Source organism: Lissotriton vulgaris, chromosome 4_1 (assembly GCF_964263255.1).
Source record: "Lissotriton vulgaris chromosome 4_1, aLisVul1.2, whole genome shotgun sequence".
Classification (NCBI taxonomy): Eukaryota; Metazoa; Chordata; class Amphibia; order Caudata; family Salamandridae; genus Lissotriton; species Lissotriton vulgaris.
The window spans coordinates 590,230,702-590,247,162 of NC_141691.1; the positions used below are offsets into that span (position 1 = coordinate 590,230,702).

The following is a 16,461-nucleotide window of genomic DNA, read 5'->3' on the forward strand; positions in this document are numbered from 1 at the left end:
CCGGATGAAACCCTGTCCCATGCCCTTAGCAGTGTGGCAAGTAGGAGGATGAAGACCAGGTTGGGAGGGTCTTTGGGCACAGTCATTACTCCTGGTCCCTGGTATGCTGTTGAAGCTCTCTGAACCCAAGAAAATGGTAAGAACACGTGTTCTACCATTTTTGTTCCCAGTTCCCATTAGATTTCAGACCCTAGCATTTTGCAAACTAGAATTCCTTGCAAACCTCAAACATTGACAATAAAAAACTAATTTTCCTCACATTTCAGTTATGGAACATTCTGGAATTTGCAGGGAGCCACAAACTTCCTTCCACCCAGCATTCCCCCTAGTTTCCCGATATAAATGCAGAGAAAGCTCTCCCCCTGCTCCCAAGCCTGGAAAAACAAAACAAAAAAAATGTAATCCCACTGTTGTAAACAGCAAAGGTGTTTCTGGACATGTGGATAGAACACAACGGTTACATCTTTGTCACACGGTCACCATGGCAGAGAACATGACTGTTACATCCTTGGCACAAGAAGGGTTAAACTATGCTCACTTATGTACTCACCTTGCTTTGTTTTCTTCCATTTCATGTTTAATCGCCTGTTAAAACAATTAAGTTGTTTTGTGATGCATCATTCATCTTACACTAGTTAATTCAGTAGATGTTGTGATCATGTTTTTATCTGTGCAGTGTTAGATGGCTTTCTGTGTGCTGTGATTTACTAGCCTTTTGCCTATTTCAATAATTGACCTGTTATAGTGGCGTGAATCATGAGTTTGTTCTTTGCATGCTATTACTTTGCTATAGATTGTTCATTCTGTTATATGGCATATGTGTCCTGTGTTATGAGTGCTGCACACCTGGGAAGCAGGGCATTGTTTGATGGCTAAACTTTGTATAAATCATGTTAGTTAGCAAATCTGGCCTGTCGAGTTGATTATTTATTAGATTGGAGACTGCAACTATTGCATAGTATCACCATCCTGAAGAAGGCTCAATAATTTTTCCTTTTGCCGTTAAAATGCGGTTGACCACTCTTAATTCAAATTGTTAGAACATACTTTTAAAGTCTACTGTTTGTACCTACTCAGATTGAAATGTTTTATATTATTTGCAGCGGCAGCTCCTGCCGCTATGGCAGAGGAGCGTCGCCCCCCCATCAGCCTCAAAACTTTAAATATAAAACAATAATTAAAGTGTTATCATTGTTTTAATTTTCTTACAATAGCCAAGGCTTGGAGCCGGTGTTGTCATGGAGGGGGAGTGGCAGGCAGGGCACTGTAGTCACTGTGCATGACGGTTTGGCAAACCGTCTCAGGCTTGCCAAACCGTCATGTGCACTGAAGCTCTTTGTAACCCCAGCTGCATTTGTCGGGGTGGGGAGAGCAAGCACAGGCTCCCTGTCTTACTGGAAGTGCAAATCCTTGCACTCAGGCCAATCCTGATTGCAACATCATGAAAGCAGCATCAGGATTGGCAGCAGGGCAGCCTGTGCTGGTGAGGAGGGAGCAGACCAGCGAAAATTCAGGGGGCTGTAGCTTAATAAAAAAGGGGGGCCCTTTGTTTGTCGTCCACCGCCCTTGACCCCTTGACCCCCTGCCGCACCACTCTGCCGAGGCACAAGCTGCTACTGTATCCTTTTAACTTCTCATTGTTATGCCTTGTTTTAATTAGTAAACACGATCCCTGCTCTATTGAAGATATGTTATTTTGTCACCTTTCTACTATGTTGATTGATTTTGAAGTTCAACAGCAAAAATAGTTCAAATCCAAAGCCATTTTGTTTTTGTTTTGTGGCAATTATTAAGATAAAATGTAATCACCTGGGGCCCGATGTAGGTGGCCCAATACCGATCGGTAACGGCCAAAAATACCGATTTTCGGCCCTTACCGAGCGGTATCGAGCCATCGGGATGAGGTAGCCAGAAATCCGGCCGAATCGGTATTTTTACCGATTCGGTATAGATACCGATTCTGTAAAAAACCGATTCGGAAATACACCGAATCGGTAAATTAACGAATCGCTAACATACCGAATCGGTAAATATACTGAATCGGACCATTTACTGATTCGGTAGAGTTACCGATTCGGTAAATATTCCGATTCGGACCATCTACCGATTCGGTAGAGTTACCGAATCGGGAAATAACCGATTCGGACAGGCTAAAACTCAGATAGAGATGTAGGGAAGCACAGAAATACCGATTTAGGCTCAAAATCGGTATTTCAAAATCGGTATTTACCATGGATTGGAATCAGGTGGTAACCAACTGCAACCTATAAAATAAGACCCAAAATGCAATGCAACTTGCAGGATGGCGGCATTTTATGTCATTGCAAGGCGGCTACGGCTACAGCAGGAAGGAGAGAGGGAATGGCAAAGAGAGGAGCAAGTCTACAGACAGAGGATCACCCTGTTCATGCTCACAGAGGCAGAGATCCTACAGAGGTACTTGCTGGACTCAGACACCATTCTGGAGCTCATCAGGGACCTAAAACCACTGTTGGACCATCCCACCCCAAGGGCACATGCCATCCCACTGCACGTGCAGGTGCTATGCAGCCTACACCTGCTTGCGTCTGGCAGCTATCAAAGTGCAGTTCCTGCGGTAGGAGGGGTGACCCAGAGCAGCCTGTCAAGGTTTTTCCACAAATTCCTTGATGCCATGATACAGAGGATGGACCAATACATTTCTTTCCCTGCAACCCATGCGGAACTGGTACAAACAAAAGCAGACTTTTACCAGATGGCACGATTTCCCCACATCATTGGCTGCATTGATGGCACGCACATTCAGATTTGCCCCCCTGCCGATATAGAATGCATATACCGCAATAGGAAGTCTACGCACACCATCAATGTGCAGGTGATTTGCAATGCAAAGTCTGCCAACACAGACCTGGTTGCAAAATTCCCAGGGAGTACCCACGACTCCTACACATTTCAAAACAGCGGCATCTATGCATGGCTGACGGCAGGGGAATTTGGTGAAGGATACCTCCTAGGTGAGACACATCATCAGACCCCCATTACAAAAATAGCACTGTGAAGTACATGTATGCATGTGAGTAATGCTACCCCTTTTCCTTCTAGGCGACAGTGCATATGCCCTCCGCTCATTCATACTCACCCCCTACCTCAACCCTTCAACACCCAGCCAAAGGAGGTATAACCGGGCCCACAAAAGCACAAGGAATGTAGTAGAATGGACCTTTGGCATCTGGAAAAGCAGGTTCAGATGCTTGCACAAGAGTGGAGGTGCAAGGCAGTATACCCCCATCACCTGCTGTAAGATAATAGCTGTCTGTGCAATGCTGCACAACCTTGCGGTGAAGAAGGGCACTGAGGTGGAGTTGTCAGACTACGAGGACCATGACGACGACGTTGCTGTGCCACAAACACAACCTGCTGGGGTGTCTACACCAAGTGATAGCAGATACAGACGTGAGGAGATAACAGAAAACTATTTCTGAGTGAGTACAGATGCACAGACAGGTTATGGATGTGAAAAAAGAAATTTAATAATGTTGGCACAACGTTAAAGCACTGATGTGCAACATATGAAATAATGAAATGAAAGGTGGGGACTGGAAATGGGCCGGGTTGCCTCACCCACACTGGCAGAGTCATTTCCTGCTGCGCTTTGCAGAGCCACTGGGATGCTGCTCCCTCCCTTCTGCATGGCCGGCTGCCTCTGCGGTGCGCCTGGTGCTCCGGCACGGCTCTGACACAGCGCTGGCCGGGCTGCTGCGGCTGCTGCTGTCCCCAGCCTCGGCCACGTCCAGGGCAGGATTGGCCACTGTGTTAGAAATTATGAGGGCCTCCATGGCACTGGTGATCCTGGCCATGCCCCTGGTCACCTCCGCAGTGTTTTGAGTCAGAGACTCTTGCATATTTGCCCCTCAGCTGCATAGCTGGGATGTCGCGGCGGCAAGCCGGTTAATTGCCCGGTTTTGGACACGGGCATCCCTGCGCCTTGTGTGCTCATTATTTTCCATCTTGGCACACAGCTGTGTGATGGCAGTCGTCATGCGACCCAGTCCTGTGGCAATGTCTCTGTTTGTTTGTGCCACCTCCTTGTTACTTGCCACAAACTCACCAAAGCCCTTTGCCATTTCTACCATCTGCAGGTTGTGTGCACGCAATTGGCGGTGGCATGCCAGGTTGGATTTGGCCTGCATCTGCTGGATTCGCACCATGCTCCCCTCAAGCCCTTGGAAGACGGTGCCCTCTCCTGATGGACATGCACTGCTGGGAGTGCGTGGGCGGCGGCGATTGGTGCTGGCCTGATAGGTGGACTGCTGTGCCACAGGTGTCGCTGGTGAGGGTGCTGGTGCCTGACCCGCTGCTCCCTCCATGATTGTAATTGGGGCCACAATGCTCCTCCTGGCTGGAGATGTGGCAGGTGCTGGCTGGGACCGTGTGGCGGAGTTCTCTGGTGAGAACTGCAATGGGGGGATTGTGACAGTTGGGGGGAGTGGGGAAATAAGAGGGCATGTACTGGGTCGTCCACATTGACCATGGCACTGCTGTCCTCCTCCTCCTGCGAGGCATCCATGGTGCTTGGCCCTGCCACCACACTGTCCGCTGTCGCTGGAGCTGTCGCTTGTGCAGCTGATGCTCCACTGCCTGATGGCGCCCCTAGGTATAAAGAAGCATTTGTGAACTGAGTGCAAATGTCTTACAGTCACTACAATAAAAGCATTGCACATGTCACTTTCATTACTCAGATTATTTTTTAATGTGCATTGCAGATTAATGTGCACTGACATATGTTCCTACATTAGCTGACTACATTTCCCATAATGCATTGCTCATGTATGGTGCTAGCAGTACTGGACTGGCATTTGGCTGTACATTGAGGCTTAAGGGGAGGTGTCTGGTTGGGTGTGTCATGCTGCGCATGCTTCTTACCTTTTGCTGTAGCTCTGGCTGAGCTGTCTATGTCCCCTACTCCCACCACACTCTCCGTCTTGATGGTTGTGGCCACCAGTTCCTCCAGGTCAGTCAGGGGGGGGGCGCAGGGTTCCTGCCTCCACCAGTAAGACCTGCCTGCTTGTGGAGCTCTGACAATTTCCTCTTGGTGAAGCTCCGGATATCATAAAACCGCTTCTTGAGGTCCTCCAGGCTCCTGGGGGTCACACCAACAGCATTGACCCTCTCACTGATGGCACTCCACAGTTTCCTCTTGGTGGACTCAGGGACTGTGAGGGACAGCCTCCCAAAGAGCTGCCTGTGGACCCTCACCCCCTCCTCCACCAGGACATGCAGCTCCATGCTGCTGAACTTCACTTTACGCTTCCTCTCAGCCTTCTGGCTCTCTGAGCTGCTTGCCATTTTCCACTGTCTGCAAAATCAGCTACCACTCTCTCCGCTGCTCACTCTCACTGCTCAGCTCTGGCTGCCTCTCCAGAAAGTTCTAATGAGTTGCACCTGCCTGGGTAGCTACTCCCTGCTAGGGTGGGGGAGGGTGGTTCCACCTCATTGGCTGTTTTCATTGGTTTCACTTTTACTTGCTTGCCGATTCGGTATTTACCGATTCGGTATTTACCGAATCGGTATTTGCCGAATCGGTAAATACTGATTCGGTTTTTCCAATGCATTCCTATGGGCCTTTTGGCCCATAGGGTTGTATTGCCATTACCGATTCGGTATCTACCGATTCGGTAATTACCGATTCGGTAAGCATCGAAACACGATACCGATTTTTACCGAATTGGTATTTTACCGAATTTGTTTCTCTACATCTCATTTTCCGATTTCAGAATACCGATTCAGTAAAAATCGGTATTTTAAATTCGGTAAATGACTTTTACCTACATCGGGTCCCTGGTTACTTATTATATTAGAAGAATGTGCATACTTTTCCATAATAAGAAACCTTGTTGGCTTCTGTATAAAGGAATTCGAAGGCAGCATTCTTTTCGCATAGACTGTGCCCAAGTTCAGTCCTGTAGTGCAGGATAGCGCTATGGGAAATTCAGTATGATTATTCCTGGCCAGTCCTAAGTCACGGTTGACAATATTGCTAGAGGAGCTATATCTATCACAGTTGGTCTTCACTGGATTTGTAGAGGTTCAGGTTTGCCCATATAGCTTTTGAATGCAGTAAAATAGATGGAAGGATACATATTCTTTGTGTATCATTTAGCTGGCTCCTGAGCTCGTCTATGTTACTTAGAAGCAGTAGCATAAATTAGAGTAAATAAACAAAATGTAATGCGCATTTTATAAACTCTCTTTCAAACTACCAAATTCAAACTCCACTTCATTTCTCAGGGAAAATGCCTGTCTGGCTGTGTCACTCTAACCTGTAGTAAAAAAGGCTAAAGTGCCTCAGGCATTAAAGAACCCATATTTCCATAGTCATTACCTTTCTCCTGTTTACTCCTGCAGTCATTTTCTCTCCATGTCCCCTATGCTAGCGCAATTCCAAATTCAGTAAGCCCTCTCTCAGAACTGTCAAAGGTTCTTGGCAGGACTTCCTTTTTTCTGCACAGCAGTGTTGAAGGGAGCCAGGATGTTGGTACTTGTGTGTCCTAAGTGTGCTCTCTCAGACATTCCAAACCTATAGCCAGAGTAAGGCCTTTGCTAGCCATACTGCACATCGTACATATATTCTGAATCTAAAAAAACATTGCTGAAAATGCCTTTCTGATGGATGAATCAGAAGCAGCAGTCTATCGTCAATCAGCGAGGAAGGTTAAGAGTCAGGGCAACAAAACTAGTGACAGATAAACTTCCATCCTGTGGAATACATTAATCCTAAAACTACCTAATACACTGTAAACAATGGGTCCTTTTAGTGTTATAGAAATGTATTTGACCAAACATACTATCAGTTTTATCCCACCTGCAAATATCAAATTGTATACCTCACTGTCTCACAGTATAAGGTTACCTGAGAAAATAGGGTGCTAGACCTGCAGCTCTAGAGGGTCTTCTCCAAACTTTTGCCATACTTCCCCATATTGTTCTGATCTTGGTTTTGTTGGAATTAGGTCACGATACACTTTACCACTGCTAAATTAGTGTTAACATGTGTGTGCTCACTCCCTGATTTCTTTTAACCCTTTCGCTGCGGCGGCTATTCCGCCGCAGTGCTAAGAGGCAGGGGGGCCGCGCGGTGCTCCGACGCTGGTGACAGAACCACTCCGTCACGCCCCTCGGGTGAGCTGTGCTTGTAATGGAACGGTTCCGTCACGGCCCCGCCCGCTCAATAGAACGCACCGCACAGGCGCAAAATCAGAGCCGCGCAGGCGCGGCGAGCGGGCACCTTGACAGAACCATTCCATCACCAGCACAGCCCACCGAGGGGCGCGATGGAACGGTTCCGTCACCAGCATGGGAGGGGTTAAAGCATGATAACATTGGCATATCCACCAATTTGCATATTTAATGTACTTATGAGTCCCTAGTAAAATGGCACTAGAAGTACCTAGGGCCTGTAAATTAACTGCTAATAGTGGACCTGCAGCACTTTTTGTACCACCCATTTAACTACCCTTGCAAACCCGTCTCAGGCCTGCCATTGCAGTCAGAATGTGCAGTTTAAAACTGCCAGTTCGACCTGGCAAAATCAACTTTTTGCCAGGCCTAAACCATCCTTTCTTTATACATATAAATCACCCCTGGAGTAGGCCATGAACAGCCTACGGGGTACAGTCAGAGTTACCCAAATACATCTAACAAGGATAACTTTAAAATGGTAACCGCTAAACAGTTCATGTTTAGTGCCTTTTGAATTATAATGAGCAATCCTTTTTTATAGTAAAGTCAGAATATGAATTACCATTTTGTAATTGCCACTATTGGAAAGTTGGAGTTTACTTGCCTTAGCCATTTAGGTGTGTCTGGATAGGCCATCACTGGAAGGATGGGGGTAGACATGGACACAGCTCAAATTACATCTGAATAGGCTGTGTCCTGACGTCACACAACAGATTACATGCCCCCTGTAGTTAGTCTGGAGCCAGGGCAGGAAACCAGAGCACTTCAAAGGGAGTCCTCCAGAAGCTTTGCCCACTTCAAAGAAGGCACTAGGTATGAATACTTGACCAAACACAGCAACTCTTCAGTGCACTTCTGGAGCTGTGAAAGAATCTGCCAGGATGAAGGTCTGTTGTGCTGCTAGAATGACTGCCGCTATGCTGGCCTGCTACCCTCCTGTGCCAGCCTGTTACCCCTTTGCCTGGGTGAGAAGGACTGCCCCTCAACCTGTATCCAGGACCACCAGCATAACTCCAAATGCTAGTCTTTTGTAATCAGCATCTGGACTCTGCAACTGTAGTCCTACCCTGCCATGTGGTGCCACCACAGTCCTAGACCCTTTGACGTTGGCCTAAAGGGAGACCCCGAACAGAACTGACACATCGCCTCTGCTGCATGGACTTTCCCAGAGCAAGGACTTCACATCACCCTCACAGCTCAAGGATGATGCAAGACTTTGCATCACAAGCCCTGAACCAGCAGGCCCATGAGGCATCGACCATGCAGAACATCAAATCACAAGCACCCCTCGTCGAAGATGCAGGACCTCGCATGGCAGCCTTGAAATTCTCCGGTACTTATGCTGCTCACCACATCTCCGACCAGTAATTTGATTCACCTGCGCGACGCATCCTTCTGCCTCTAGGATAAGCCTGACTGCTATGTGCCATGCTACCAGAAGGTTGTGCACAGGTTCATTTTGGGTTTGCTTGTGACTTCACCTTCATAAGGATTGAGGTTTCTGCTTGAGTAGGGTTTTATCCCCCTCAACCAGTAATCTAATTTCTTGCAGAGGGGTTCACACAGTAGGCCATTACCCTTCAATGATGTAATACATTTCCCTTTTGGCAGCTGTGAATTGCAATTCCCATGATCTAAGGCGTAGGAATTTCAATGGAAGCAATTCCCTGGAGACTGGCTAATGTAATGTTCACCCACAACCACTCAGGACTAGGTGTGGTAGACAATTACTTGATTTTTAGCAGCCTTATGAAAAGATCTGTCTCAGAAGAATATCCAGCTGCAAAAATGTGGGCAGCTGGATGAAGGTAAATTTTGAGTTGGGCGAAGTCATACAAAGCCTCAAACCTTGGCATAGAATACATTTTCCAGATTTGTTCAAGTTCACGGCTGAAGTTTAAAACTAGTCAACCCCCACCACCAGAAATCAGAACCTTCTTTAGAAAAGTGCACATCTGCAATTTCTGTTTGAATAATCCAACTATTTACCTTTGTTTAGTATTGTTCATATATCGTTGAAATCATTAAACAAATAATTCAACATTTCATAAATATAAACTCCATGGTCAAAATAAACACAAGCGTTTCCAGAGCAAGAGCAAGAGCAAGGTACATACATACCTGGAGGCCAATTAGAAACTTACCAGAACAGTTGGAAACAATTACTGCGTGGGCTTTACTCTTTACCCATATGGTGCGTATCACAATGAAATAAATTACACTGTCAAGAAATAAAAAATAAAATAAAAGATCAATGCATTTGATTTATGTAGCAGGGGAAACACTGCAATGTCCAAATATAATAATTAACAGCATAAGGCCTCGGTTTCTAGCTCTAACAGTTTCCATGTATCATATAAAACGTACACAAATAGGCACTTTGATTTAAGCATTGTTAAAGAAGTATGTATGTTATATTCACATCTGACTAATCCCATTATGAGCTCGATACATTAATTGTTTTTGCATACAGTTGTACTTTCTTAACGCAGAAAAGAGAATCCCAGCTCGACATACAGACCTGAATTCATATGGCCGGGATGCCTGTCACCCCCTCCCAACACAATCCCCAAGGATGGGAAGACGGACGTAGTCTTTTTGAAGGCAGGAGGGAGTTACCCTCCCGCCCGTATTTATTAAAATATGAAACAAAATTAAAACATTAAAATAACAGTTTCATATCATGTACAATTTTCATTTATTACATTTCGATGAAGACATGTTCTTTGGCTAACCTTAACAAATCTCTAGTACAGAGGATTTTCTAGCCGGGTCTAACATCCTGCAAATGCATACTTTCTAAATTAAAATTGTACATCCTAACATTACGGGCCAACGGCAAGGTCGCAACCGGTGTCAGATCCCTACTACCAGAACTCTCCCCCTCACTGTGTGAGGGCTGGCGCGCAGAGGACTGTACCTCTGTGCCAACTCCAATTTCCCTTGTCTTGCGGGGGCCCCCTATTTTAACTCGACGCCATCTTAAGGGTCATCCGAGGACTCGTGTGAGGTGTCTGTAAGAAGGTAGCGTGGACCCCCCTCCCACCCCACACTGTCTATCACATCTGCCGTCGCGGATATCCGGGCCCCGGGAAATTCGTAGGAGGGGCATCTAGCCGCCTCCTCCCCTGGAAGAGGCCTATGACCGTCTTCCCTTAGGCGACCCATACTTAGTGGGTGCCGCCTCCCCGTGTGAGGGGCCAATGGCCGCCTCCCCCCGGGCGCTCCCATCTATAGTGGGTGGCGCCCCCCCTCTAGGGACCTTGAAATTACTGCTCACCGATCATGACCTTACCGCCCGACCAAAAAATAAATACGACATTTGTTTAACACCTTAGCTGCGTGTAAACATTTCTCCCCAGTGCTGCGCTGTCCATTAGAACTAGTGCTGAATGGACGTTCAATGGTCGTGCGCAGCACTGGGGAGGTAGCGCTGCTTAAGGGGTTAACTGCTAAGGGAGAAAATTACACTGTATATAGCAATATCGGTCTCTACTACTAGACATTCATCACATCAATAAGCTTAGACCGTTATCGTCTGCTAAACCAAGGTAAGAAAATATTATCCAACAAAATCACTTTATTGCAGAACTAATATTGACATGGTATCAATCAAAGCAAATCACTTTATTGCAGTACTGACGTTGCCATAAGGGGCTGGTGGGTGGGTCAAAATTGCTCCTTGTTCCGTCGAGGGCTCACGTGCAACGAGTGGGTGCAGCTTCCAAGCACAGGAACAAGAGGATGCTTCTTCGGATTCCCGCTCTCTTTATTCCTCTTCGGGAGGGCGTGTATCCTCCCCCGGTACGCCTCCTGGGCGTGGCCGACGATGTAGGTGTCTAGGACAACCCCTCTTGGGCGGGAAAAGGCGCGCCCCGGCTACACTACTTTGGGCATACCAGCCTTGACACGCCCCCCGCCCAAAATGGTTTCCCGGGGGGGTCCGGGCCCCCTACCATACGTTCGGGGGGACCGAGTGGTCGCCCCTTTCCATATGGCCGGGATGCCTGTCACCCCCTCCCAACACAATCCCCAAGGATGGGAAGACGAACGCAGTTCTGAACTTTTGGAAGGCGGGAGGGAGTTACCCTCCCGGCCGTATTTATTAAAATATGAAACAAAATTAAAACATTAAAATAACAGTTTCATATCATGTACAATTTTCATTTATTACATTTCGATGAAGACATGTTCTTTGGCTAACCTTAACAAATCTCTAGTACAGAGGATTTCCTAGCCGAGTCTAACATCCTGCAAATGCATACTTTCTAAATTAAAATTGTACATCCTAACATTACGGGCCAACGGCAAGGTCGCAACCGGTGTCAGATCCCTACTACCAGAACTCTCCCCCTCACGGTGTGCACACAGAGGACTGTACCTCTGTGCCAACTCCAATTTCCCTTGTCTTGCGGGGGGCCCCCTATTTTAACTCGACGCCATCTTAAGGGTCGTCTGAGGACTCGTGTGAGGTGTCTGTAAGAAGGTAGCGTGGACCCCCCTCCCACCCCACACTGTCTATCACATCCGCCGTCGCGGATATCCGGGCCCCGGGAAATTCGTAGGAGGGGCATCTAGCCGCCTCCTCCCCTGGAAGAGGCCTATGACCGTCTTCCCTTAGGCGACCCATACTTAGTGGGTGCCGCCTCCCCGTGTGAGGGGCCAATGGCCGCCTCCCCCCGGGCGCTCCCATCCATAGTGGGTGGTGCCCCCCCTCTAGGGACCTTGAAATTACTGCTCACCGATCATGACCTTACCGCCACAGGCCGGATAGTTGACCGGCTATCCGGCCCCCCCACAAACTCCTACTAAAGGTTAGGTTTTTCCAAACCCTTTAGCCATGCTATGAAGTCTCCTATGAGTAAGATATTCCCCTCCCGGGACAAATGGACCCCATCATCGAGATACATGTGATCCCCCCGAATACATCCGTGCGGAATACAGTGCAACTGCGCCGAGCGAAACAACCTACCGAGTTTATTATTGACCTTTTTAACTGAATGGTTCAATGCTGACACAGAGAGGCCCCCCCGCCACACCTTCCTGGGAATCATGTGGGACCATGCTATCGTGCACCCCGGGATTCTCCTCGCCAGCCAGCTAACAGTAGATAAAACTCGCTCGAGTAATACTCGCCTCCTGAGTGTCACCAAGTCATTGCCCACCAGGTGTACTATGATTACAGATGGCGGTGACCTCTGCCGCCCTAACAGACCCTTAACAAAAGATTCAAACTGGTCAATACAGAGCCCGCCCCTTCCGTGGAAGGTCACCCTGTACCCGTATTCCCCAGCTGCGTGAGTCACGTCACCTGCTTTGAATACGTCCCCGGCCCGTCTTACGTATGAGTGGCCCACGACCCACACCACTTTTTCCTCAGCCGGTGATCTCTGACCGCTGTTCCCCAGGTGCCGAGTCGACTGCCCAGTCCGCCCCGCATAGCCTGCTCGCGAAACTGTTAACCAAACAGAAGACAAGAAGCGTGAGTGCATGAAAATGACTTCACAACATGTGCAACCGCACATACCTTTTATAACAGTTCGAAGACTATCGTCCCAGTTGTTTCACCTTTTCAACACTCTGACCTCTGGCTGTAGCCTCTGTAGCAGCCCCTATCCTAAAGGAGTGGGTCCCGAAATCGCCCGGGTCCAAGCCCGCTGCTGCGATTGCCATTGTTAGCACCCTCTGAAACTGAAACCTCGTCAGTGGGGTGGCGTCGATGTGTCTCAGCAAGCTTCCCCCCCATGTTTCCCCTCTTCGTGCCAAATATTCCTCCACGCACTTTACCGGGCACACGGGGGACCCGCGCATGCGCTGGACAACAATACTGTCTCCCATAGCACTCTGATCGGTCTTGGACCTGGTTATTGTGACCATCATTGAGTCACCCTTAATCAGAATGCAGTCCCGACACAGACCTCCTTCCACATCATTCTTATTTCTAGCAACCAGCTCGCTTACCCGCATAGCCCCATGGAACGCTAATGCAAAAGCGGCCCGGAACAGCACTGCCTCGAACTGGGAGGAGCATGTCGTGGGGAGTACCGCTATCAGGAGGGACAACCTTTCTAACCCAATCGGGCGCCTCTCGTCTACTCTACGACCCTCAAGGCGTTGCCAACCACGAAGGGCTTTCCTCACTAAAAAGGACGATGTCGAGTCCTTGATGCCATGCGCCTGCGCCATGAATGAAATGGCGGCCCGGTGTCTATTGGCCGTTGCCACTGATCGGCCTGCACTGTGCAGTGCTACCAGAAACTTCAGGACATAATCCACCTGACCCCAATTGTCCCCCCCAGCCGGACCCAAAAATGCACAATAGGAACGAAACGCTCCTTCGTACGCCTTCCTTGTCCTGGGGGCTAAGCTTGCTGCCACGAGGTCTTGTAATCCGGGGCACCGAGAAGCCAGAGTGCTTCGGGAAATGGTGCCGCCGCTCGGTCCGCGGAAGGTAGATAACCCCTGAAAGCCTGCATGTGTGAACGAGAGAGTGCATCAGCCGCCTGGTTCAGTACACCTGGCACATGCTTCGCCCTGAATTGTACGTTCAGTCTCATGCAAAGTAGTACAATTTCCTTCAGTAATCTCAATATCCACTTGCAGCGTGCTGCCTGATTATTTATTCATTCCACGACAGTCATATTGTCGGACCAAAACACAACAGATCGATCTCGGAACTCATCCGGCCATGCCTTCAGAGCCACAAAAATGGGGAACAACTCGAGAAACCCAATGTTACCTGTGAGACCGCTGGTGTGCCACCACGTCGGCCATGTTCGCACCGACCATCGATTACCAAAGATGGCGCCAAATCCCCACGCTCCCAGCCGAATCGGTCCACAAACCCAGCTCGTCCGAGGACGCAGGTGGCTTGTTCCACACCACTCAACCGTTGAAATCCGCCAGAAATGCCAACCAAATGCGCATGTCCTGGCGAACCTCTGCAGACAGTCTCGTGCGGTGGTGTCCCTCCTTGAGACCAACCATGGCTTGTGCAATCGAGAGGGAAAAGGGGCGGGCCATTGGTATCACTCTTAGGGCAAAGTTAAGCTGGCCCACTGCTTGTTGTAACTGATGGAGGGTAACTTTCTCTTTGCTAATGCACAGTTCCAGGGAAGCCCTGAACTTCGTTACTTTCTCCACTGGCAGACGGAAACATCCCTCCACAGAATCTAGCTCTATTCCAAGAAACTCGAGTGAAGTAGATGGTCCTACCGTCTTACCCGGTGCCAATGGCACCCCGAACCCCTTCATGAGAGTGCAAAATTCCTGTAACGCCTGCGCACATTTTGTGTCGCCGGCTGGCCCCAAAAACAAAAAATCATCTAGGTAATGCATAACCTGGGCATGGCCAGTGGCCTTGGTGAACGCCCATTCCAGAAAACAACTGAATTTCTCAAAATAAGCACAAGAGATGGAGCAACCCATTGGCATACATCTATCCATGTAGTATTGGCCCTGGAAAACAAAGCCTAACAGACGCTGATCCCGTGGGTGTACCGGGAGCAACCGGAACGCTGACTCAATATCTGACTTCGCCATCAGCGCTCCGGGCCCCAAGCGATTCAACATGGCGACGGCATCATCGAAGGATGCGTACCGCACCGAGCAAACCCCCGGGTCAATGGCATCGTTCACCGAAAGACCCCTCGGAGCTGATAAGTTATGGATCAGCCTAAATTCCCCCGGGTCCTTCTTGTGAACCACTCCCAACGGGGAACAGATGAAATTAGTTACTGGCGGGTGTCTATATGGGCCAACTACCCGGCCAAGGGCAACCTCCTTTGCAATCTTCCTTTCAACCACCGCTGGATTATGCTGAACCAACAGTTGGTTTCTACAAAGTGGTTCCCCTCGAAAATCCCCCGCCGGGATGTGGAAACCATATAAGAAGCCGTTCCTCAACACCCCAGCGGAGACATGATCAGGGTATTCGTTTAGCCAGGGGATCATTGCCATGATATCTACAGGGGTAGGTAGCGGTACCCAATGGTCCCGCTCAGACCTGTTTGGCCCCTCCTCTACCCCCTGTATCACCATTCTTGGCTCGGCACGAGCTCTCAGGGTGTGAAGAGTTTCCGCAACCTGCACACACATGTCTGAACTTACATGTCCCTTGTGGCCTAGTGCAATTGCCTCTGTTAAAATTCCAACAGACCCCTTTCCTACCCCCATTCCCACCATTCCTTGGTTGGTGGTCGCCCGCTGGGCCTGCTCGAAAGGGCACCGCAGGCTGATGGCGGGAAGGCCCCGACCCATTCCCGCCAAGCGAGGACGACTTTGTCGCGCCCGGCACGAGCTGCTTCTGCCAAGAGATTGAGTCGAGACAATCCCACGTCAGAGATGGATCGTACTCCTTGGCCTTACGAAACTTCATATCGTACCCCATCCATTCGTCACCCTCATATGTGTCATAGAAATCCATTATTCGTGCCTGATAGCAGGACAATTCGGTCAAAACCTCGGGCTTACGTTCCCCAATAATTGCAGAAAACATTGCAAAGGCCCTGGCCCAATTCGAGATTGTCTCATCGACCCTGAATCCCGCCATCTTGGCTCGCCATACACTCGGGTGCCACAACTCCTTCTGTGTCTTAACATACTCCATCTCGCGATGGTCAGTCAGCAGGGAAAACATGTTCACATACTTATCAGCCCATATCAATTCTTTTGTGGCCAACGGTATATGTTGAACCAACTTCTCCCGTCTTGAGGGCAAAGACCCCTCCCTTGCCATCGGCAATGCTTGCTTACCCGGCTCCGGTGCTGTTCCCGCTGCTGCTTCGACACCAGCTGCCGGTCCTTCCGTGATCACCTGTGGGGAAACAAAAGGGAGATTCGCCTTCGCAGCCTCTCGCGACTGCCGCAACTGCTGCATTAGTAACTTGGCCTCTTCGGCCGTGTCTCCCGGTGCCGTAGCACCCCCTGTCTTTCTGCCAAGCCATGCGGCCAACTGGGCAGCTAATTCCGGAGGCATGTCCTCCTCGCTGGCGGGCGTAACAACAACCGGAATCGGTTGACCCGCGTCTGGGATCGGTACCGGGGCCTCGACTGGAATGACCGGGCTTGCCGGGGGTAACTCGGGAACCGGGACCTCACCCCCTGCTTCCCTATTCCTAACCCGCTTCCCCCTACCCTCGGGGACAACCTTCAGCAAAGCCGGGCCTATTACCTTCTTCGGTCTGCGCGCCCCGGCTACACCACTTCGGGCATACCAGCCGTAACACGCCCCCCGCCCAAAAT

At 49.3% G+C, this 16,461-nt stretch overlaps 1 protein-coding gene across 1 annotated transcript in view; it reads right to left on the reverse strand.

The window, feature by feature from the left end:
* NPSR1 (neuropeptide S receptor 1) overlaps nucleotides 1–16,461 on the reverse strand; it is a 1,161,350-nt gene that overhangs the window by 428,441 nt on the left and 716,448 nt on the right. Inside the window, exon 4 of the mRNA XM_086966827.1 lies at nucleotides 9,363–9,439. Within this exon, the coding sequence (XP_086822953.1) occupies nucleotides 9,363–9,439 (77 nt within the window). The remainder of the gene's footprint in view (nucleotides 1–9,362; nucleotides 9,440–16,461) is intronic.